The sequence below is a fragment of the Eucyclogobius newberryi genome, unplaced genomic scaffold (genome assembly GCF_026437365.1).
Source record: "Eucyclogobius newberryi isolate DKJ021-1_F unplaced genomic scaffold, fEucNew1.0.hap1 SCAF_28, whole genome shotgun sequence".
NCBI classification, from domain to species: Eukaryota; Metazoa; Chordata; class Actinopteri; order Gobiiformes; family Gobiidae; genus Eucyclogobius; species Eucyclogobius newberryi.
In genome coordinates, this window is record NW_027315923.1 from 1,083,569 (window position 1) to 1,107,003 (window position 23,435).

The window sequence follows — 23,435 nt, forward strand, 5'->3', positions numbered from 1 at the left end:
GGTGTGTGTTACTTGTGTGTATCAGGTGTGTGTTACTTGTGTGTATCAGGTGTGTGTTACTTGTGTGTACCTGGGAGTGTGTTACTTGTGTGTATCAGGTGTGTGTTACTTGTGTGTACCTGGGAGTGTGTTACTTGTGTGTATCAGGTGTGTGTTACTTGTGTGTTACTTGTGTGTACCTGGTGTGTGTTACATGTATGTATCAGGTGTGTGTTACATGTGTGTACCTGGGAGTGTGTTACTTGTGTGTATAAGGTGTGTGTTACTTGTGTGTATCAGGTGTGTGTTACTTGTGTGTATCAGGTGTGTGTTACTTGTGTGTATCAGGTGTGTGTTACTTGTGTGTACCTGGGAGTGTGTTACTTGTGTGTATCAGGTGTGTGTTACATGTGTGTACCTGGGAGTGTGTTACTTGTGTGTATCAGGTGATTGTTACATGTGTGTACCTGGGAGTGTGTTACTTGTGTGTATAAGGTGTGTGTTACTTGTGTGTATCAGGTGTGTGTTACTTGTGTGTATCAGGTGTGTGTTACTTGTGTGTATCAGGTGTGTGTTACTTGTGTGTATCAGGTGTGTGTTACTTGTGTGTACCTGGGAGTGTGTTACTTGTGTGTATCAGGTGTGTGTTACTTGTGTGTACCTGGGAGTGTGTTACTTGTGTGTACCTGGGAGTGTGTTACTTGTGTGTATCAGGTGTGTGTTACTTGTGTGTATCAGGAGTGTGTTACTTGTGTGTTACTTGTGTGTACCTGGGAGTGTGTTACTTGTGTGTTACTTGTGTGTTACTTGTGTGTATCAGGTGTGTGTTACTTGTGTGTTACTTGTGTGTACCTGGGAGTGTGTTACTTGTGTGTACCTGGGAGTGTGTTACTTGTGTGTATCAGGTGTGTGTTACTTGTGTGTACCTGGGAGTGTGTTACTTGTGTGTTACTTGTGTGTACCTGGGAGTGTGTTACTTGTGTGTATCAGGTGTGTGTTACTTGTGTGTTACTTGTGTGTACCTGGGAGTGTGTTACTTGTGTGTTACTTGTGTGTACCTGGGAGTGTGTTACTTGTGTGTATCAGGTGTGTGTTACTTGTGTGTACCTGGGAGTGTGTTACTTGTGTGTATCAGGTGTGTGTTACTTGTGTGTACCTGGGAGTGTGTTACTTGTGTGTTACTTGTGTGTACCTGTGTGTGTGTTACTTGTGTGTACCTGGGAGTGTGTTACTTGTGTGTTACTTGTGTGTACCTGGGAATGTGTTACTTGTGTGTTACTTGTGTGTATCAGGTGTGTGTTACTTGTGTATTACTTGTGTGTTACTTGTGTGTACCTGTGTGTGTGTTACTTGTGTGTTACTTGTGTGTACCTTTGTGTGTGTTACTTGTGTGTTACTTGTGTGTACCTGTGTGTGTGTTACTTGTGTGTACCTGGGAGTGTGTTACTTGTGTGTTACTTGTGTGTACCTGTGTGTGTGTTACTTGTGTGTACCTGGGAGTGTGTTACTTGTGTGTACCTGGGAATGTGTTACTTGTGTGTTACTTGTGTGTTACTTGTGTGTATCAGGTGCGTGTTACTTGTGTATTACTTGTGTGTTACTTGTGTGTACCTGGGAGTGTGTTACTTGTGTGTATCAGGTGTGTGTTACTTGTGTGTACCTGGGAGTGTGTTACTTGTGTGTTACTTGTGTGTTACTTGTGTGTACCTGGGAGTGTGTTACTTGTGTGTACCTGGGAGTGTGTTACTTGTGTGTTACTTGTGTGTTACTTGTGTGTACCTGGGAGTGTGTTACTTGTGTGTATCAGGTGTGTGTTACTTGTGTGTACCTGGGAGTGTGTTACTTGTGTGTTACTTGTGTGTTACTTGTGTGTACCTGGGAATGTGTTACTTGTGTGTTACTTGTGTGTATCAGGTGTGTGTTACTTGTGTATTACTTGTGTGTTACTTGTGTGTACCTGTGTGTGTGTTACTTGTGTGTATCAGGTGTGTGTTACTTGTGTATTACTTGTGTGTTACTTGTGTGTACCTGTGTGTGTGTTACTTGTGTATTACTTGTGTGTACCTGGGAGTGTGTTACTTGTGTGTACCTGGGACTGTGTTACTTGTGTGTTACTTGTGTGTATCAGGTGTGTGTTACTTGTGTGTTACTTGTGTGTTACTTGTGTGTACCTGGGAGTGTGTTACTTGTGTGTTACTTGTGTGTACCTGTGTGTGTGTTACTTGTGTGTACCTGGGAGTGTGTTACTTGTGTGTTACTTGTGTGTACCTGGGAGTGTGTTACTTGTGTGTTACTTGTGTGTTACTTGTGTGTATCAGGTGTGTGTTACTTGTGTGTACCTGTGTGTGTGTTACTTGTGTGTTACTTGTGTGTACCTGTGTGTGTGGTACTTGTGTGTGACTTGTGTGTACCTGTGTGTGTGTTACTTGTGTGTACCTGGGAGTGTGTTACTTGTGTGTTACTTGTGTGTACCTGGGAGTGTGTTACTTGTGTGTTACTTGTGTGTATCAGGTGTGTGTTACTTGTGTGTACCTGGGAGTGTGTTACTTGTGTGTTACTTGTGTGTACCTGGGAGTGTGTTACTTGTGTGTTACTTGTGTGTTACTTGTGTGTATCAGGTGTGTGTTACTTGTGTGTACCTGTGTGTGTGTTACTTGTGTGTACCTGTGTGTGTGTTACTTGTGTGTTACTTGTGTGTACCTGGGAGTGTGTTACTTGTGTGTACCTGGGAGTGTGTTACTTGTGTGTTACTTGTGTGTATCAGGTGTGTGTTACTTGTGTGTATCAGGTGTGTGTTACTTGTGTGTTACTTGTGTGTACCTGTGTGTGTGTTACTTGTGTGTTACTTGTGTGTTACTAATGTGTACCTGGGAGTGTGTTACTTGTGTGTACCTGGGAGTGTGTTACTTGTGTGTATCAGGTGTGTGTTACTTGTGTGTACCTGGGAGTGTGTTACTTGTGTGTTACTTGTGTGTACCTGGGAGTGTGTTACTTGTGTGTTACTTGTGTGTTACTTGTGTGTATCAGGTGTGTGTTACTTGTGTGTACCTGGGAGTGTGTTACTTGTGTGTATCAGGTGTGTGTTACTTGTGTGTTACTTGTGTGTACCTGGGAGTGTGTTACTTGTGTGTATCAGGTGTGTGTTACTTGTGTGTTACTTGTGTGTACCTGTGTGTGTGTTACTTGTGTGTTACTTGTGTGTTACTTGTGTGTATCAGGTGTGTGTTACTTGTGTGTACCTGGGAGTGTGTTACTTGTGTGTACCTGGGAGTGTGTTACTTGTGTGTACCTGTGTGTGTGTTACTTGTGTGTGACTTGTGTGTACCTGTGTGTGTGTTACTTGTGTGTACCTGGGAGTGTGTTACTTGTGTGTTACTTGTGTGTACCTGGGAGTGTGTTACTTGTGTGTTACTTGTGTGTACCTGGGAGTGTGTTACTTGTGTGTTACTTGTGTGTATCAGGTGTGTGTTACTTGTGTGTACCTGTGTGTGTGTTACTTGTGTGTACCTGTGTGTGTGTTACTTGTGTGTACCTGTGTGTGTGTTACTTGTGTGTTACTTGTGTGTACCTGTGTGTGTGTTACTTGTGTGTACCTGGGAGTGTGTTACTTGTGTGTTACTTGTGTGTACCTGGGAGTGTGTTACTTGTGTGTTACTTGTGTGTATCAGGTGTGTGTTACTTGTGTGTACCTGGGAGTGTGTTACTTGTGTGTTACTTGTGTGTACCTGGGAGTGTGTTACTTGTGTGTACCTGGGAGTGTGTTACTTGTGTGTTACTTGTGTGTATCAGGTGTGTGTTACTTGTGTGTACCTGTGTGTGTGTTACTTGTGTGTACCTGTGTGTGTGTTACTTGTGTGTTACTTGTGTGTACCTGTGTGTGTGTTACTTGTGTGTTACTTGTGTGTACCTGTGTGTGTGTTACTTGTGTGTACCTGGGAGTGTGTTACTTGTGTGTTACTTGTGTGTATCAGGTGTGTGTTACTTGTGTGTTACTTGTGTGTACCTGTGTGTGTGTGTTACTTGTGTGTACCTGTGTGTGTGTTACTTGTGTGTACCTGTGTGTGTGTTACTTGTGTGTTACTTGTGTGTACCTGTGTGTGTGTTACTTGTGTGTACCTGTGTGTGTGTTACTTGTGTGTTACTTGTGTGTACCTGTGTGTGTGTTACTTGTGTGTACCTGTGTGTGTGTTACTTGTGTGTACCTGTGTGTGTGTTACTTGTGTGTTACTTGTGTGTACCTGTGTGTGTGTTACTTGTGTGTACCTGGGAGTGTGTTACTTGTGTGTTACTTGTGTGTACCTGTGTGTGTGTTACTTGTGTGTATCAGGTGTGTGTTACTTGTGTGTATCAGGTGTGTGTTACTTGTGTGTACCTGGGAGTGTGTTACTTGTGTGTTACTTGTGTGTACCTGTGTGTGTGTTACTTGTGTGTACCTGTGTGTGTGTTACTTGTGTGTACCTGTGTGTGTGTTACTTGTGTGTTACTTGTGTGTACCTGTGTGTGTGTTACTTGTGTGTTACTTGTGTGTACCTGTGTGTGTGTTACTTGTGTGTACCTGGGAGTGTGTTACTTGTGTGTTACTTGTGTGTATCAGGTGTGTGTTACTTGTATGTTACTTGTGTGTATCAGGTGTGTGTTACTTGTGTGTTACTTGTGTGTACCTGTGTGTGTGTGTTACTTGTGTGTACCTGTGTGTGTGTTACTTGTGTGTACCTGTGTGTGTGTTACTTGTGTGTTACTTGTGTGTACCTGTGTGTGTGTTACTTGTGTGTACCTGTGTGTGTGTTACTTGTGTGTTACTTGTGTGTACCTGTGTGTGTGTTACTTGTGTGTACCTTTGTGTGTGTTACTTGTGTGTACCTGTGTGTGTGTTACTTGTGTGTACCTGTGTGTGTGTTACTTGTGTGTACCTGGGAGTGTGTTACTTGTGTGTTACTTGTGTGTACCTGTGTGTGTGTTACTTGTGTGTATCAGGTGTGTGTTACTTGTGTGTATCAGGTGTGTGTTACTTGTGTGTACCTGGGAGTGTGTTACTTGTGTGTTACTTGTGTGTACCTGTGTGTGTGTTACTTGTGTGTTACTTGTGTGTACCTGTGTGTGTGTTACTTGTGTGTTACGTGTGTGTACCTGTGTGTGTGTTACTTGTGTGTACCTGGGAGTGTGTTACTTGTGTGTACCTGTGTGTGTGTTACTTGTGTGTACCTGTGTGTGTGTTACTTGTGTGTACCTGGGAGTGTGTTACTTGTGTGTTATTTGTGTGTACCTGTGTGTGTGTTACTTGTGTGTATCAGGTGTGTGTTACTTGTGTGTTACTTGTGTGTACCTGTGTGTGTGTTACTTGTGTGTACCTGGGAGTGTGTTACTTGTGTGTTACTTGTGTGTACCTGGGAGTGTGTTACTTGTGTGTTACTTGTGTGTACCTGTGTGTGTGTTACTTGTGTGTACCTGGGAGTGTGTTACTTGTGTGTTACTTGTGTGTACCTGGGAGTGTGTTACTTGTGTGTTACTTGTGTGTACCTGTGTGTGTGTTACTTGTGTGTACCTGGGAGTGTGTTACTTGTGTGTTACTTGTGTGTACCTGGGAGTGTGTTACTTGTGTGTTACTTGTGTGTACCTGTGTGTGTGTTACTTGTGTGTACCTGGGAGTGTGTTACTTGTGTGTTACTTGTGTGTACCTGTGTGTGTGTTACTTGTGTGTACCTGGGAGTGTGTTACTTGTGTGTTACTTGTGTGTACCTGGGAGTGTGTTACTTGTGTGTTACTTGTGTGTACCTGTGTGTGTGTTACTTGTGTGTATCAGGTGTGTGTTACTTGTGTGTTACTTGTGTGTACCTGTGTGTGTGTTACTTGTGTGTATCAGGTGTGTGTTACTTGTGTGTTACTTGTGTGTACCTGTGTGTGTGTTACTTGTGTGTTACTTGTGTGTACCTGTGTGTGTGTTACTTGTGTGTACCTGGGAGTGTGTAGGAGAACCCTGGACTGATCCCAGAAAAGGTTCTGCTGGTGTAAGTCGTGGCCTGGAAACTTGGGAAACCTGAACAAAACAGAGACAATCAAACGTCAGAAGTGTTTTTCTTTTCTTTATCACAGAAGAACAAATACAGTGACAGAAAAACAAGACCAGAGTGAATCGACATCAATCTAAATCAGAAGAATCGACAAGACAAAAAAGGAGGAATCATGGCACACAAAACACAAAGAAAACGACCCATTTAGTCCAAAGTCTGTCAAATTTTTCCATTTGCCCAACCACAGAGTCCTGAGGCCCAACCAGAGTCCTGAGGCCCAACCAGAGTCCTGAGGCCCAACCAGAGTCCTGAGGCCCAACCACAGAGTCCTGAGGCCCAACCAGAGTCCTGAGGCCCAACCACAGAGTCCTGAGGCCCAACCAGAGTCCTGAGGCCCAACCAGAGTCCTGAGGCCCAACCAGAGTCCTGAGGCCCAACCACAGAGTCCTGAGGCCCAACCAGAGTCCTGAGGCCCAACCACAGAGTCCTGAGGCCCAACCACAGAGTCCTGAGGCCCAACCAGAGTCCTGAGGCCCAACCACAGAGTCCTGAGGCCCAACCAGAGTCCTGAGGCCCAACCACAGAGTCCTGAGGCCCAACCACAGAGTCCTGAGGCCCAACCAGAGTCCTGAGGCCCAACCAGAGTCCTGAGGCCCAACCAGAGTCCTGAGGCCCAACCAGAGTCCTGAGGCCCAACCAGAGTCCTGAGGCCCAACCACAGAGTCCTGAGGCCCAACCAGAGTCCTGAGGCCCAACCACAGAGTCCTGAGGCCCAACCAGAGTCCTGAGGCCCAACCAGAGTCCTGAGGCCCAACCACAGAGTCCTGAGGCCCAACCAGAGTCCTGAGGCCCAACCACAGAGTCCTGAGGCCCAACCACAGAGTCCTGAGGCCCAACCAGAGTCCTGAGGCCCAACCACAGAGTCCTGAGGCCCAACCAGAGTCCTGAGGCCCAACCACAGAGTCCTGAGGCCCAACCACAGAGTCCCGAGGCCCAACCACAGAGTCCTGAGGCCCAACCAGAGTCCTGAGGCCCAACCAGAGTCCTGAGGCCCAACCACAGAGTCCTGAGGCCCAACCAGAGTCCTGAGGCCCAACCACAGAGTCCTGAGGCCCAACCACAGAGTCCTGAGGCCCAACCAGAGTCCTGAGGCCCAACCACAGAGTCCTGAGGCCCAACCAGAGTCCTGAGGCCCAACCACAGAGTCCTGAGGCCCAACCACAGAGTCCTGAGGCCCAACCACAGAGTCCTGAGGCCCAACCAGAGTCCTGAGGCCCAACCACAGAGTCCTGAGGCCCAACCAGAGTCCTGAGGCCCAACCAGAGGCCTGAGGCCCAACCACAGAGTCCTGAGGCCCAACCAGAGTCCCGAGGCCCAACCAGAGTCCTGAGGCCCAACCACAGAGTCCTGAGGCCCAACCAGAGTCCTGAGGCCCAACCACAGAGTCCTGAGGCCCAACCAGAGTCCTGAGGCCCAACCACAGTCCTGAGGCCCAACCACAGAGTCCTGAGGCCCAACCACAGAGTCCTGAGGCCCAACCACAGAGTCCTGAGGCCCAACCAGAGTCCTGAGGCCCAACCAGAGTCCTGAGGCCCAACCAGAGTCCTGAGGCCCAACCACAGAGTCCTGAGGCCCAACCACAGAGTCCCAAGGCCCAACCAGAGTCCTGAGGCCCAACCACAGAGTCCTGAGGCCCAACCACAGAGTCCCGAGGCCCAACCAGAGTCCTGAGGCCCAACCAGAGTCCTGAGGCCCAACCACAGAGTCCCGAGGCCCAACCAGAGTCCTGAGGCCCAACCAGAGTCCTGAGGCCCAACCACAGAGTCCCGAGGCCCAACCAGAGTCCTGAGGCCCAACCAGAGTCCTGAGGCCCAACCAGAGTCCCGAGGCCCAACCAGAGTCCTGAGGCCCAACCAGAGTCCTGAGGCCCAACCACAGAGTCCCAAGGCCCAACCAGAGTCCTGAGGCCCAACCACAGAGTCCCGAGGCCCAACCAGAGTCCTGAGGCCCAACCAGAGTCCTGAGGCCCAACCACAGAGTCCCGAGGCCCAACCAGAGTCCTGAGGCCCAACCAGAGTCCCGAGGCCCAACCAGAGTCCTGAGGCCCAACCACAGAGTCCCGAGGCCCCGAGATGTCTTATGTTTTTCCTGGATTAGTTCAAGTCACTCCTCCAGTTTGGGGGTGTTTGGGGGTCACTCCTCCAGTTTGGGGGTCACTCCTCCAGTTTGGGGGTCACTCCTCCAGTTTGGGGGTGTTTGGGGGTCACTCCTCCAGTTTGGGGGTCAATCCTCCTGTTTGGGGGTCACTCCTCCAGTTTGGGGGTCACTACAGCTCCACTGACACCTTCAGGCGTCAGACCTTCTCCAGCTCCTCTCTGAGGCCTTGGGGTTTCTTTAGTTTCTCATGTTCCTTTTTCCGGATGTTTCCATCTCATGAACTACCACCACAGCTTTCCTCTGACCCTTGAGACCACCAGGGCTTTCCGCTGACCCTTGAGACCACCACAGCTTTCCTCTGACCCTTGAGACCACCACAGCTTTCCGCTGACCCTTGAGACCACCACAGCTTTCCTCTGACCCTTGAGACCACCACAGCTTTCCTCTGACCCTTGAGACCACCACAGCTTTCCTCTGACCCTTGAGACCACCAGGGCTTTCCTCTGACCCTTGAGACCACCACAGCTTTCCTCTGACCCTTGAGACCACCACAGCTTTCCGCTGACCCTTGAGACCACCACAGCTTTCCTCTGACCCTTGAGACCACCACAGCTTTCCTCTGACCCTTGAGACCACCACAGCTTTCCGCTGACCCTTGAGACCACCACAGCTTTCCTCTGACCCTTGAGACCACCACAGCTTTCCTCTGACCCTTGAGACCACCACAGCTTTCCTCTGACCCTTGAGACCACCACAGCTTTCCTCTGACCCTTGAGACCACCACAGCTTTCCTCTGACCCTTGAGACCACCAGGGCTTTCCTCTGACCCTTGAGACCACCAGGGCTTTCCTCTGACCCTTGAGACCACCACTATGTCCAGTTGGTTCCATTCCCATGTGGTCTGTATCTGAAGTCCCAGAGGCCCTTGACTCAGTCTGCAGCTCGTGCTCCAGTGTCATCAAACGTTTTAAGGAACAGAAAGTTTAGTATTGATGTGTTCAAAATATTGATACGGCGAAATATCGTCACAGACTCGTATCAAGACTGAGTCACAGTATCGATACTGGGTGTCGTGTGTGTCGTGTGTGGTGTGTGTAGTGTGTGTAGTGTGTCGTGTGTAGTGTGTAGTGTGTGTAGTGTGTGGTGTGTGTAGTGTGTGTAGTGTGTCGTGTGTAGTGTGTAGTGTGTGTAGTGTGTGGTGTGTGTAGTGTGTGTAGTGTGTCGTGTGTAGTGTGTAGTGTGTGTAGTGTGTGGTGTGTGTAGTGTGTGTAGTGTGTGTAGTGTGTGGTGTGTGTCGTGTGTGGTGTGTGTAGTGTGTGTAGTGTGTCGTGTGTAGTGTGTAGTGTGTGTAGTGTGTGGTGTGTGTAGTGTGTGTAGTGTGTGTAGTGTGTGGTGTGTGTAGTGTGTGGTGTGTGTAGTGTGTAGTGTGTAGTGTGTGTAGTGTGTGTAGTGTGTAGTGTGTAGTGTGTGTAGTGTGTAGTGTGTGTAGTGTGTAGTGTGTGTAGTGTGTGTAGTGTGTGTAGTGTGTGGTGTGTGTAGTGTGTAGTGTGTGTAGTGTGTGGTGTGTGTAGTGTGTAGTGTGTGTAGTGTGTGTAGTGTGTGGTGTGTGTAGTGTGTAGTGCGTCGTGTGTGTGGTGTGTGTAGTGTGTGGTGTGTGTAGTGTGTAGTGTGTGTAGTGTGTAGTGTGTAGTGTGTGTAGTGTGTGTAGTGTGTGGTGTGTGTAGTGTGTAGTGTGTGTAGTGTGTGGTGTGTGTAGTGTGTGGTGTGTGTAGTGTGTGGTGTGTGTAGTGTGTAGTGTGTGTAGTGTGTGGTGTGTGTAGTGTGTAGTGTGTGTAGTGTGTGTAGTGTGTGGTGTGTGTAGTGTGTGTAGTGTGTGGTGTGTGTAGTGTGTGGTGTGTGTAGTGTGTAGTGTGTGTAGTGTGTGGTGTGTCGTGTGTGGTGTGTGTAGTGTGTGGTGTGTGTAGTGTGTGGTGTGTAGTGTGTGGTGTGTGTAGTGTGTGGTGTGTGTAGTGTGTAGTGTGTGTAGTGTGTGGTGTGTAGTGTGTGGTGTGTGTAGTGTGTGGTGTGTGTAGTGTGTGTAGTGTGTAGTGTGTCGTGTGTGTTGTGTGTAGTGTGTGTAGTGTGTGGTGTGTGTAGTGTGTGGTGTGTCGTGTGTGGTGTGTGTAGTGTGTGGTGTGTGTAGTGTGTGTAGTGTGTAGTGTGTGGTGTGTAGTGTGTGGTGTGTGTAGTGTGTGGTGTGTGTAGTGTGTGTAGTGTGTAGTGTGTCGTGTGTGTTGTGTGTAGTGTGTGTAGTGTGTGGTGTGTGTAGTGTGTGGTGTGTCGTGTGTGGTGTGTGTAGTGTGTGGTGTGTGTAGTGTGTGTAGTGTGTAGTGTGTAGTGTGTAGTGTGTAGTGTGTGTAGTGTGTAGTGTGTGTAGTGTGTAGTGTGTGTAGTGTGTGTAGTGTGTAGTGTGTGTAGTGTGTAGTGTGTGTAGTGTGTAGTGTGTGTAGTGTGTAGTGTGTAGTGTGTGTAGTGTGTAGTGTGTGTAGTGTGTAGTGTGTGTAGTGTGTAGTGTGTGTAGTGTGTGTAGTGTGTAGTGTGTAGTGTGTAGTGTGTGTAGTGTGTAGTGTGTAGTGTGTAGTGTGTGTAGTGTGTAGTGTGTAGTGTGTAGTGTGTGTAGTGTGTAGTGTGTGTAGTGTGTAGTGTGTGTAGTGTGTGTAGTGTGTAGTGTGTGTAGTGTGTAGTGTGTAGTGTGTGGTGTGTGTAGTGTGTAGTGTGTAGTGTGTAGTGTGTAGTGTGTAGTGTGTGTAGTGTGTGTAGTGTGTAGTGTGTGTAGTGTGTAGTGTGTAGTGTGTAGTGTGTAGTGTGTAGTGTGTAGTGTGTGTAGTGTGTGTAGTGTGTAGTGTGTAGTGTGTGGTGTGTAGTGTGTGTAGTGTGTAGTGTGTAGTGTGTGGTGTGTAGTGTGTGGTGTGTAGTGTGTAGTGTGTAGTGTGTGTAGTGTGTAGTGTGTAGTGTGTAGTGTGTAGTGTGTGTAGTGTGTAGTGTGTAGTGTGTAGTGTGTGTAGTGTGTAGTGTGTAGTGTGTAGTGTGTAGTGTGTGGTGTGTGGTGTGTGGTGTGTAGTGTGTGTAGTGTGTGTAGTGTGTAGTGTGTAGTGTGTGGTGTGTAGTGTGGTGTGTAGTGTGTAGTGTGTAGTGTGTGGTGTGTGTAGTGTGTAGTGTGTAGTGTGTAGTGTGTAGTGTGTGTAGTGTGTGTAGTGTGTAGTGTGTGGTGTGTAGTGTGTAGTGTGTAGTGTGTAGTGTGTAGTGTGTAGTGTGTAGTGTGTGGTGTGTAGTGTGTGGTGTGTAGTGTGTAGTGTGTGGTGTGTGTGGTGTGTGGTGTGTAGTGTGTAGTGTGTAGTGTGTAGTGTGTGTAGTGTGTAGTGTGTGTAGTGTGTGTAGTGTGTAGTGTGTGGTGTGTAGTGTGTAGTGTGTGGTGTGTAGTGTGTGGTGTGTAGTGTGTAGTGTGTAGTGTGTAGTGTGTAGTGTGTAGTGTGTGGTGTGTAGTGTGTAGTGTGTGGTGTGTAGTGTGTAGTGTGTAGTGTGTGGTGTGTGTAGTGTGTGGTGTGTAGTGTGTAGTGTGTAGTGTGTGTAGTGTGTAGTGTGTGTAGTGTGTAGTGTGTGTAGTGTGTGTAGTGTGTAGTGTGTGGTGTGTAGTGTGTAGTGTGTAGTGTGTAGTGTGTAGTGTGTGTAGTGTGTGTAGTGTGTGTAGTGTGTGTAGTGTGTGGTGTGTGGTGTGTAGTGTGTAGTGTGTAGTGTGTAGTGTGTGGTGTGTGGTGTGTAGTGTGTAGTGTGTAGTGTGTAGTGTGTAGTGTGTAGTGTGTGTAGTGTGTAGTGTGTGTAGTGTGTGGTGTGTAGTGTGTAGTGTGTAGTGTGTAGTGTGTAGTGTGTAGTGTGTGTAGTGTGTAGTGTGTGTAGTGTGTAGTGTGTAGTGTGTAGTGTGTAGTGTGTAGTGTGTGGTGTGTAGTGTGTAGTGTGTGGTGTGTAGTGTGTGTAGTGTGTGTAGTGTGTAGTGTGTGGTGTGTAGTGTGTAGTGTGTAGTGTGTAGTGTGTAGTGTGTAGTGTGTGTAGTGTGTAGTGTGTAGTGTGTAGTGTGTGTAGTGTGTGGTGTGTGGTGTGTGGTGTGTGGTGTGTAGTGTGTAGTGTGTAGTGTGTAGTGTGTGGTGTGTGGTGTGTAGTGTGTAGTGTGTGGTGTGTGGTGTGTAGTGTGTAGTGTGTAGTGTGTAGTGTGTAGTGTGTAGTGTGTGTAGTGTGTAGTGTGTAGTGTGTAGTGTGTAGTGTGTAGTGTGTAGTGTGTGGTGTGTAGTGTGTAGTGTGTAGTGTGTGTAGTGTGTGGTGTGTAGTGTGTAGTGTGTGGTGTGTGGTGTGTAGTGTGTAGTGTGTAGTGTGTGTAGTGTGTAGTGTGTAGTGTGTAGTGTGTGTAGTGTGTAGTGTGTGGTGTGTAGTGTGTAGTGTGTAGTGTGTAGTGTGTAGTGTGTGTAGTGTGTAGTGTGTGTAGTGTGTGTAGTGTGTGTAGTGTGTAGTGTGTGGTGTGTAGTGTGTAGTGTGTAGTGTGTAGTGTGTAGTGTGTAGTGTGTAGTGTGTGTAGTGTGTAGTGTGTGTAGTGTGTGGTGTGTAGTGTGTAGTGTGTAGTGTGTAGTGTGTAGTGTGTAGTGTGTAGTGTGTGTAGTGTGTAGTGTGTGTGGTGTGTAGTGTGTAGTGTGTAGTGTGTGTAGTGTGTAGTGTGTAGTGTGTAGTGTGTAGTGTGTAGTGTGTGGTGTGTAGTGTGTAGTGTGTAGTGTGTAGTGTGTAGTGTGTAGTGTGTGGTGTGTGGTGTGTAGTGTGTAGTGTGTAGTGTGTAGTGTGTAGTGTGTAGTGTGTGTAGTGTGTAGTGTGTGTAGTGTGTAGTGTGTGTGGTGTGTAGTGTGTAGTGTGTAGTGTGTAGTGTGTAGTGTGTGGTGTGTAGTGTGTAGTGTGTAGTGTGTAGTGTGTAGTGTGTAGTGTGTAGTGTGTAGTGTGTGTAGTGTGTAGTGTGTGTAGTGTGTGTAGTGTGTAGTGTGTAGTGTGTAGTGTGTAGTGTGTAGTGTGTGTAGTGTGTGTAGTGTGTAGTGTGTAGTGTGTGTAGTGTGTAGCGTGTGTAGTGTGTAGTGTGTGTAGTGTGTAGTGTGTAGTGTGTAGTGTGTAGTGTGTAGTGTGTAGTGTGTGTAGTGTGTAGTGTGTAGTGTGTGGTGTGTAGTGTGTAGTGTGTAGTGTGTAGTGTGTGTAGTGTGTAGTGTGTAGTGTGTAGTGTGTAGTGTGTAGTGTGTAGTGTGTGTAGTGTGTGTAGTGTGTAGTGTGTAGTGTGTAGTGTGTAGTGTGTAGTGTGTAGTGTGTAGTGTGTGTAGTGTGTAGTGTGTGTAGTGTGTAGTGTGTAGTGTGTAGTGTGTAGTGTGTAGTGTGTAGTGTGTAGTGTGTGTAGTGTGTGTAGTGTGTAGTGTGTAGTGTGTAGTGTGTAGTGTGTAGTGTGTAGTGTGTAGTGTGTGTAGTGTGTGTAGTGTGTAGTGTGTGTAGTGTGTAGTGTGTGTGGTGTGTAGTGTGTAGTGTGTAGTGTGTGGTGTGTAGTGTGTAGTGTGTAGTGTGTAGTGTGTAGTGTGTGTAGTGTGTGGTGTGTAGTGTGTAGTGTGTAGTGTGTAGTGTGTAGTGTGTAGTGTGTAGTGTGTGTAGTGTGTAGTGTGTGTAGTGTGTAGTGTGTGTGGTGTGTAGTGTGTAGTGTGTAGTGTGTAGTGTGTGGTGTGTAGTGTGTAGTGTGTAGTGTGTAGTGTGTAGTGTGTAGTGTGTGGTGTGTAGTGTGTAGTGTGTAGTGTGTAGTGTGTGGTGTGTAGTGTGTAGTGTGTAGTGTGTAGTGTGTAGTGTGTAGTGTGTGGTGTGTAGTGTGTAGTGTGTAGTGTGTAGTGTGTAGTGTGTAGTGTGTGGTGTGTAGTGTGTAGTGTGTAGTGTGTAGTGTGGTCCAGCAGGGGGCGCGGCAGGTTCACATTGTTTACCGAGCATCCCGAACATGAACGCGTCCGTCCCGTACGGCACCACTCTGGAGCGCCCCCTGGAGGAGGTCGGGGTCATGACCTCTTTGGGCTGTGCTTTCTTACATTCCACCTGAAAACAGGAAAGTACATTATTGTTATATTATATATACATTATTATTATATTCTATATACATTATTATATATATACATTATATATATATATACATTATTATTATTATATACTATATACATTACTATACATAATATATATACATCATTATACTACATATACATTATATATATACATTATATATATTATTATTATATACATTATTATACATATTATATACATTATTATTATATTATATATACATTATTATTATAATATTATAAATACATTAGGCTGCCCCAAATAAATTGTCTGTTTGCTGTAACCCGAGTCAACATTTTTTAAGTGGCTCGGACGGTCGGTAAATTCTTATTTTTTTTACTTTGAAGGCAAAAAAAAAGATCCAAATTTTGCCCTTTTTTGAGTCGGAGTGACCACCAGGGGTCAGGGGTCAACAGTCCAGGGGTCAAACTTCAACAGTCCAGGGGTCAACAGTCCAGGGGTCAAACTTCAACAGTCCAGGGGTCAACAGTCCAGGGGTCAGAGGCTTCAACAGTCCAGGGGTCAGAGGCTTCAACAGTCCAGGGGTCAGAGGCTTCAACAGTCCAGGGGTCAGAGGCTTCAACAGTCCAGGGGTCAGAGGCTTCAACAGTCCAGGGGTCAGAGGTTTCAACAGTCCAGGGGTCAGAGGCTTCAACAGTCCAGGGGTCAGAGGCTTCAACAGTCCAGGGGTCAGAGGCTTCAACAGTCCAAGGGTCAGAGGCTTCAACAGTCCAGGGGTCAGAGGCTTCAACAGTCCAGGGGTCAGAGGCTTCAACAGTCCAGGGGTCAGAGGCTTCAACAGTCCAGGGGTCAGAGGTTTCAACAGTCCAGGGGTCAGAGGCTTCAACAGTCCAGGGGTCAGAGGCTTCAACAGTCCAGGGGTCAGAGGCTTCAACAGTCCAGGGGTCAGAGGCTTCAACAGTCCAGGGGTCAGAGGCTTCAACAGTCCAAGGGTCAGAGGCTTCAACAGTCCAGGGGTCAGAGGCTTCAACAGTCCAGGGGTCAGAGGCTTCAACAGTCCAGGGGTCAGAGGCTTCAACAGTCCAGGGGTCAGAGGCTTCAACAGTCCAGGGGTCAGAGGCTTCAACAGTCCAGGGGTCAGAGGCTTCAAAATGAAGACGCACTTGTGCTGTGCCTTATCAGTCCTTTGAGATGAAAGTCAGCTTTACAAAAGAGACTAAAGTATTCCACACGGTGGTTCAGGAAAGACCGCTCGGTGAGTCGCTCAAATCATTAAAAAATAAAAGATTTTGACGTTTTTTCAACAAAATGCAGATATTTTTTTTTCAGTCGGCTAGTTTCATAGAGGGTCGGTCGGGTTAAGGCAAACAGACATATTATTTTGCCTAGCCTCATATATATATATATATATATATATATATATTATGTATACATTATTATATATACATATACATATATTTTATATACATTATTATATATTATAAATACATTATTTGTATGATTCACTAGCAAGGACCACGCCCCCAGCCACGATGCAAAGTGCTGATTGGCAGGTGAGAAACATGAACACAAATGTACAGAAGTGGATTCTGGCGATGAGGTCTGAGGGCCCCGGGCCTCCATGAGGGCTGAGGGCCCCGGGCCTCCATGAGGGCTGAGGGCCCCGGGCCTCCATGAGGTCTGAGGGCCCCGGGCCTCCATGAGGGCTGAGGGCCCCGGGCCTCCATGAGGGCTGAGGGCCCCGGGCCTCCATGAGGGCTGAGGGCCCCGGGCCTCCATGAGGTCTGAGGGCCCCGGGCCTCCATGAGGGCTGAGGGCCCCGGGCCTCCATGAGGGCTGAGGGCCCCGGGCCTCCATGAGGTCTGAGGGCCCCGGGCCTCCATGAGGGCTGAAGGCCCCCGGGCCTCCATGAGGGGGCCTCAGCCCTATAATCTTCATTTGTAAAACACTATAATCATCACTATTTGACATTTTCACTAGTGTTTTATGGAGTTATTGCTTTGTTTCCATGAATTTCTGTCTTTTTAAAAACATAAAAATATGAACCAGGAAACAACAAATTGAAACATGAAGTTAAGTAAAAACATTTAGACTTAAAGACGACGTGAAACGCACCATTTTACTGTTGAGCTCATGAAAGTGAATCTCACAGACTTTTTCCACCACGTCCTCATTTTCAAACGTCACGAAGCCAAAACCTGCAAGAAACAGGTCCTGGTTTAGTCCTGGTTTAGTCCCGCTTTAGACCTGGTTTAGACCTGGTTTAGTCCCGGTTTAGACCTGGTTTAGACCTGGTTTAGTCCCGCTTTAGTCCTGGTTTAGTCCTAGTTTAGTCCTGGTTTAGTCCTGGTTTAGTCCCGCTTTAGTCCCGCTTTAGTCCTGGTTTAGTCCCGCTTTAGTCCCGCTTTAGTCCTGGTTTAGTCCTGGTTTAGTCCTGGTTTAGTCCTGGTTTAATCCACGTTTAGTCCTGGTTTAGACCTGGTTTAACCCTGGTTTAGTCTTGGTTTAGTCTTGGTTTAGTCCTGGTTTAGTCCTGGTTTAGTCCCGCTTTAGTCCCGCTTTAGTCCCGGTTTAGTCCTGGTTTAGTCCTGGTTTAGTCCTGGTTTAATCCACGTTTAGTCCTGGTTTAGACCTGGTTTAACCCTGGTTTAGTCTTGGTTTAGTCTTGGTTTAGTCCTGGTTTAGTCCTGGTTTAGTCCCGCTTTAGTCCCGCTTTAGTCCCGGTTTAGTCCTGGTTTAGTCCTGGTTTAGTCCTGGTTTAGTCCTGGTTTAGTCCTGGTTTAGTCCCGCTTTAGTCCCGCTTTAGTCCTGGTTTAGTCCCGCTTTAGACCTGGTTTAGTCCTGGTTTAGTCCTGGTTTAGTCCTGGTTTAGTCCTGGTTTAGTCCCGCTTTAGACCTGGTTTAGTTCTGGTTTAGTTCTGGTTTAGACCTGGTTTAACCCTGGTTTAGTCTTGGTTTAGTCCTGGTTTAGTCCTGGTTTAGTCCCGTTTTAGTCCCGCTTTAGTCCTGGTTTAGTCCTGGTTTAGTCCCGCTTTAGACCTGGTTTAGTCCTGGTTTAGTCCTGGTTGAGTCCTGGTTTAGTCCCGCTTTAGGCCTGGTTTAGTCCTGGTTTAGACCTGGTTTAACCCTGTTTAGTCCCGCTTTAGTCCCGGTTTAGACCCGGTTTAGTCCCGGTTTAGTCCCGGTTTAGTCCCGGTTTAGACCTGGTTTAGTCCCGCTTTAGTCCCGGTTTGGACCTGGTTTAGTCCTGGTTTAGTCCCGCTTTAGACCTGGTTTAGACCTGGTTTAGTCCCGCTTTAGTCCCGGTTTAGTCCTGGTTTAGTCCTGCTTTAGACCTGGTTTAGTCCTGGTTTAGTCCTGGTTTAGTCCTGGTTTAGTCCAGGTTTAGTCCTGGTTTAGTCCTGGTTTAGTACAGGTTTAGTCCTGGTTTAGTCCTGGTTTAGTCCTGGTTTAGTCCTGGTTTAATCCTGGTTTAGTCCAGGTTTAGTCCTGGTTTAGTCCTGGTTTAGTCCTGGTTTAGACCTGGTTTAGTCCTGGTTTAGTCCTGGTTTAGTCATGGTTTAGTCATGGTTTAGTCCTGGTTTAGTCCTGGTTTAGTCCAGGTTTAGTCCTGGTTTAGTCCTGGTTTAGTCCTGGTTTAGTCCAGGTTTAGTCCTGGTTTAGTCCAGGTTTAGTCCAGGTTTAGTCCTGGTTTAGTCCTGGTTTAGTCCTGGTTTAGTCCTGGTTTAGTCCAGGTTTAGTCCTGGTTTAGTCCTGGTTTAGTCCTGGTTTAGTCCTGGTTTAGTCCAGGTTTAGTCCTGGTTTAGACCTGGTTTAGTCCAGGTTTATTCCTGGTTTAGTCCTGGTTTAGTCCTGGTTTAGTCCTGCTTTAGTCCTGGTTTAGTCCTGGTTTAGTCCTGGTTTAGTCCAGGTTTAGTCCAGGTTTAGTCCTGGTTTAGTCCTGGTTTAGTCCTGGTTTAGTCCAGGTTTAGTCCTGGTTTAGTCCTGGTTTAGTCCTGGTTTAGTCCTGCTTTAGTCCTGCTTTAGTCCTGGTTTAGTCCAGGTTTAGTCCTGGTTTAGTCCTGGTTTAGTCCTGGTTTAGTCCTGGTTTAGTCCTGCTTTAGTCCTGGTTTACACCTGGTTTACTCCTGGTTTAGTCCAGGTTTAGTCCTGGTTTAGTCCTGCTTTAGTCCTGGTTTACTCCTGGTTTAGTCCAGGTTTAGTCCTGGTTTAGTCCTGCTTTAGTCCTGCTTTAGTCCTGGTTTAGTCCCGGTTTAGTCCTGCTTTAGTCCTGCTTTAGTCCAGGTTTAGTCCTGGTTTAGTCCTGCTTTAGTCCTGCTTTAGTCCTGGTTTAGTCCCGGTTTAGTCCTGCTTTAGTCCTGCTTTAGTCCTGCTTTAGTCCTGCTTTAGTCCTGGTTTAGTCCCGGTTTAGTCCCGCTTTAGTCCCGCTTTAGTCCTGCTTTAGTCCTGGTTTAGTCCCGGTTTAGTCCCGCTTTAGTCCCGCTTTAGTCCTGCTTTAGTCCTGCTTTAGTCCCGGTTTAGTCCTGCTTTAGTCCTGCTTTAGTCCTGCTTTAGTCCCGGTTTAGTCCCGCTTTAGTCCCGCTTTAGTCCCGGTTTAGTCCCGCTTTAGTCCCGCTTTAGTCCCGGTTTAGTCCTGGTTTAGTCCTGCTTTAGTCCTGCTTTAGTCCTGCTTTAGTCCTGGTTTAGTCCCGGTTTTGTCCTGCTTTAGTCCTGCTTTAGTCCTGCTTTAGTCCTGGTTTAGACTTGGTTTAGTCCTGGTTTAGACCTGGTTTAGTCCTGCTTTAGTCCTGGTTTAGTCCTGCTTTAGTCCTGCTTTAGTCCTGGTTTAGTCCTGGTTTAGTCCTGGTTTAGTCCTGGTTTAGTCCTGCTTTAGTCCTGGTTTAGTCCTGCTTTAGTCCTGCTTTAGTCCTGGTTTAGTCCTGGTTTAGTCCTGGTTTAGTCCTGCTTTAGTCCTGGTTTAGTCCTGCTTTAGTCCTGGTTTAGTCCTGGTTTAGTCCTGGTTTAGTCCTGCTTTAGTCCTGGTTTAGTCCTGCTTTAGACCTGCTTTAGTCCTGGTTTAGTCCTGGTTTAGTCCTGGTTTAGACCTGGTTTAGACCTGGTTTAGTCCTGGTTTAGACCTGGTTTAGTCCTGCTTTAGTCCTGGTTTAGACCTGGTTTAGTCCTGCTTTAGTCCTGGTTTAGTCCTGGTTTAGTCCTGGTTTAGACCTGGTTTAGTCCTGGTTTAGACCTGGTTTAGTCCTGGTTTAGTCCTGCTTTAGTCCTGGTTTAGTCCCGGTTTAGTCCTGCTTTAGTCCTGCTTTAGTCCTGGTTTAGTCCCGCTTTAGTCCCGCTTTAGTCCCGCTTTAGTCCCGGTTTAGTCCCGGTTTAGTCCCGGTTTAGTCCCGCTTTAGTCCCGCTTTAGTCCCGGTTTAGTCCAGGTTTAGTCCTGGTTTAGTCCTGGTTTAGTCCTGGTTTAGTCCTGGTTTAGACCTGGTTTAGTCCTGGTTTAGTCCTAGTTTAGTCCTGGTTTAGTCCTGGTTTAGTCCCGCTTTAGACCTGGTTTAGTCCTGGTTTAGTCCCGCTTTAGACCTGGTTTAGTCCTGGTTTAGTCCCGGTTTAGTCCCGGTTTAGTCCCGCTTTAGACCTGGTTTAGTCCTGGTTGAGTCCTGGTTTAGTCCCGCTTTAGTCCTGGTTTAGTCCCGGTTTAGTCCCGCTTTAGTCCCGCTTTAGTCCTGGTTTAGTCCTGGTTTAGTCCTGGTTTAGACCTGGTTTAGTCCCGCTTTAGACCTGGTTTAGTCCTAGTTTAGTCCTGGTTTAGTCCTGGTTTAGTCCCGCTTTAGTCCTGGTTTAGTCCCGCTTTAGACCTGGTTTAGTCCTGGTTTAGTCCTGGTTTAGTCCTGGTTTAGTCCTGGTTTAATCCACGTTTAGTCCTGGTTTAGTCCTGGTTTAGTCCTGGTTTAGTCCTGGTTTAGTCCTGGTTTAGTCCTGGTTTAGTCCTGGTTTAATACACGTTTAGTCCTGGTTTAGTCCTGGTTTAGTCCCGCTTTAGTCCTGGTTAAGTCCTGGTTTAGTCCCGCTTTAGACCTGGTTTAGACCTGGTTTAGTCCCGCTTTAGACCTGGTTTAGTCCTGGTTTAGTCCTGGTTTAGTCCTGGTTTAGTCCTGGTTTAGTCCCGCTTTAGTCCCGCTTTAGTCCTGGTTTAGTCCTGGTTTAGTCCCGCTTTAGACCTGGTTTAGTCCTGGTTTAGACCTGGTTTAACCCTGGTTTAGTCCTGGTTTAGTCCTGGTTTAACCCTGGTTTAGTCTTGGTTTAGTCCTGGTTTAGTCCTGGTTTAGTCCTGGTTTAGTCCCGCTTTAGACCTGGTTTAGTCCTGGTTTAGTCCTGGTTGAGTCCTGGTTTAGTCCCGCTTTAGACCTGGTTTAGACCTGGTTTAGGCCTGGTTTAGTCCTGGTTTAGACCTGGTTTAACCCTGTTTAGTCCCGCTTTAGTCCCGGTTTAGACCCGGTTTAGTCCCGGTTTAGTCCCGGTTTAGACCTGGTTTAGTCCCGCTTTAGTCCCGGTTTGGACCTGGTTTAGTCCTGGTTTAGTCCCGCTTTAGTCCCGGTTTAGTCCTGGTTTAGTCCTGGTTTAGTCCTGCTTTAGACCTGGTTTAGTCCCGCTTTAGACCTGGTTTAGACCTGGTTTAGTCCCGCTTTAGACCTGGTTTAGTCCTGGTTTAGTCCCGGTTTAGTCCCGGTTTAGTCCCGCTTTAGACCTGGTTTAGACCTGGTTGAGTCCTGGTTTAGTCCCGCTTTAGTCCTGCTTTAGTCCCGGTTTAGTCCCGCTTTAGTCCCGCTTTAGTCCCGCTTTAGTCCTGGTTTAGTCCTGGTTTAGTCCTGGTTTAGTCCTGCTTTAGACCTGGTTTAGTCCTAGTTTAGACCTGGTTTAGTCCTGGTTTAGACCTGGTTTAGTCCCGCTTTAGTCCTGGTTTAGTCCTGGTTTAGTCCTGGTTTAGTCCCGCTTTAGTCCCGCTTTAGTCCTGGTTTAGTCCCGCTTTAGACCTGGTTTAGTCCTGGTTTAGTCCTGGTTTAGTCCTGGTTTAGTCCTGGTTTAGTACTGGTTTAGTCCTGGTTTAATCCACGTTTAGTCCTGGTTTAGTCCTGGTTTAGTCCTGGTTTAGTCCTGGTTTAGTCCCGCTTTAGTCCCGCTTTAGTCCTGGTTAAGTCCTGGTTTAGTCCCGCTTTAGACCTGGTTTAGTCCTGGTTTAGTCCTGGTTGAGTCCTGGTTTAGTCCCGCTTTAGACCTGGTTTAGACCTGGTTTAGTCCTGGTTTAGTCCTGGTTTAGTCCTGGTTTAGTCCTGGTTTAGTCCTGGTTTAGTCCCGCTTTAGTCCCGCTTTAGTCCTGGTTTAGTCCTGGTTTAGTCCCGCTTTAGACCTGGTTTAGTCCTGGTTTAGTCCTGGTTTAGACCTGGTTTAACCCTGGTTTAGTCCTGGTTTAGTCCTGGTTTAGTCCCGCTTTAGACCTGGTTTGGACCTGGTTTAGTCCCGCTTTAGACCTGGTTTAGTTCTGGTTTAGTCCTGGTTTAGACCTGGTTTAACACTGGTTTAGTCTTGGTTTAGTCCTGGTTTAGTCCTGGTTTAGTCCCGTTTTAGTCCCGCTTTAGTCCTGGTTTAGTCCTGGTTTAGTCCCGCTTTAGACCTGGTTTAGTCCTGGTTTAGTCCTGGTTGAGTCCTGGTTTAGTCCCGCTTTAGACCTGGTTTAGACCTGGTTTAGGCCTGGTTTAGTCCTGGTTTAGACCTGGTTTAACCCTGTTTAGTCCCGCTTTAGTCCCGGTTTAGACCTGGTTTAGTCCTGGTTTAGTCCTGGTTGAGTCCTGGTTTAGTCCCGGTTTAGACCTGGTTTAGTCCCGCTTTAGTCCCGGTTTGGACCTGGTTTAGTCCTGGTTTAGTCCCGGTTTAGTCCTGGTTTAGTCCTGCTTTAGACCTGGTTTAGTCCTGGTTTAGTCCTGGTTTAGTCCTGGTTTAGTCCAGGTTTAGTCCTGGTTTAGTACAGGTTTAGTCCTGGTTTAGTCCTGGTTTAGTCCTGGTTTAGTCCTGGTTTAGTCCTGGTTGAGTCCTGGTTTAGTCCCGCTTTAGTCCTGGTTTAGTCCCGGTTTAGTCCCGCTTTAGTCCCGCTTTAGTCCCGCTTTAGTCCTGGTTTAGTCCTGGTTTAGTCCTGGTTTAGACCTGGTTTAGTCCCGCTTTAGACCTGGTTTAGTCCTAGTTTAGTCCTGGTTTAGTCCTGGTTTAGTCCCGCTTTAGTCCTGGTTTAGTCCCGCTTTAGACCTGGTTTAGTCCTGGTTTAGTCCTGGTTTAGTCCTGGTTTAGTCCTGGTTTAATCCACGTTTAGTCCTGGTTTAGTCCTGGTTTAGTCCTGGTTTAGTCCTGGTTTAGTCCTGGTTTAGTCCTGGTTTAATACAGGTTTAGTCCTGGTTTAGTCCTGGTTTAGTCCCGCTTTAGTCCTGGTTAAGTCCTGGTTTAGTCCCGCTTTAGACCTGGTTTAGACCTGGTTTAGTCCCGCTTTAGACCTGGTTTAGTCCTGGTTTAGTCCTGGTTTAGTCCTGGTTTAGTCCTGGTTTAGTCCCGCTTTAGTCCCGCTTTAGTCCTGGTTTAGTCCTGGTTTAGTCCCGCTTTAGACCTGGTTTAGTCCTGGTTTAGACCTGGTTTAACCCTGGTTTAGTCCTGGTTTAGTCCTGGTTTAACCCTGGTTTAGTCTTGGTTTAGTCCTGGTTTAGTCCTGGTTTAGTCCCGTTTTAGTCCCGCTTTAGTCCTGGTTTAGTCCTGGTTTAGTCCCGCTTTAGACCTGGTTTAGTCCTGGTTTAGTCCTGGTTGAGTCCTGGTTTAGTCCCGCTTTAGACCTGGTTTAGACCTGGTTTAGGCCTGGTTTAGTCCTGGTTTAGACCTGGTTTAACCCTGTTTAGTCCCGCTTTAGTCCCGGTTTAGACCCGGTTTAGTCCCGGTTTAGTCCCGGTTTAGACCTGGTTTAGTCCCGCTTTAGTCCCGGTTTGGACCTGGTTTAGTCCTGGTTTAGTCCCGCTTTAGACCTGGTTTAGACCTGGTTTAGTCCTGGTTTAACCCTGGTTTAGTCTTGGTTTAGTCCTGGTTTAGTCCTGGTTTAGTCCCGTTTTAGTCCCGCTTTAGTCCTGGTTTAGTCCTGGTTTAGTCCCGCTTTAGACCTGGTTTAGTCCT

At 47.3% G+C, this 23,435-nt stretch overlaps 1 protein-coding gene across 1 annotated transcript in view; it reads right to left on the minus strand.

The window, feature by feature from the left end:
• Positions 1 to 23,435, minus strand: part of LOC140372716 (RNA-binding protein Musashi homolog 1-like) — a 335,187-nt gene that overhangs the window by 212,392 nt on the left and 99,360 nt on the right. The window contains exons 8-10 of the mRNA XM_072459820.1: positions 16,365 to 16,447; positions 14,159 to 14,267; positions 5,933 to 6,013 (exon numbers count right to left, since the gene is read on the minus strand). Of these exons, the coding sequence (XP_072315921.1) occupies positions 5,933 to 6,013; positions 14,159 to 14,267; positions 16,365 to 16,447 (273 nt within the window). The remainder of the gene's footprint in view (positions 1 to 5,932; positions 6,014 to 14,158; positions 14,268 to 16,364; positions 16,448 to 23,435) is intronic.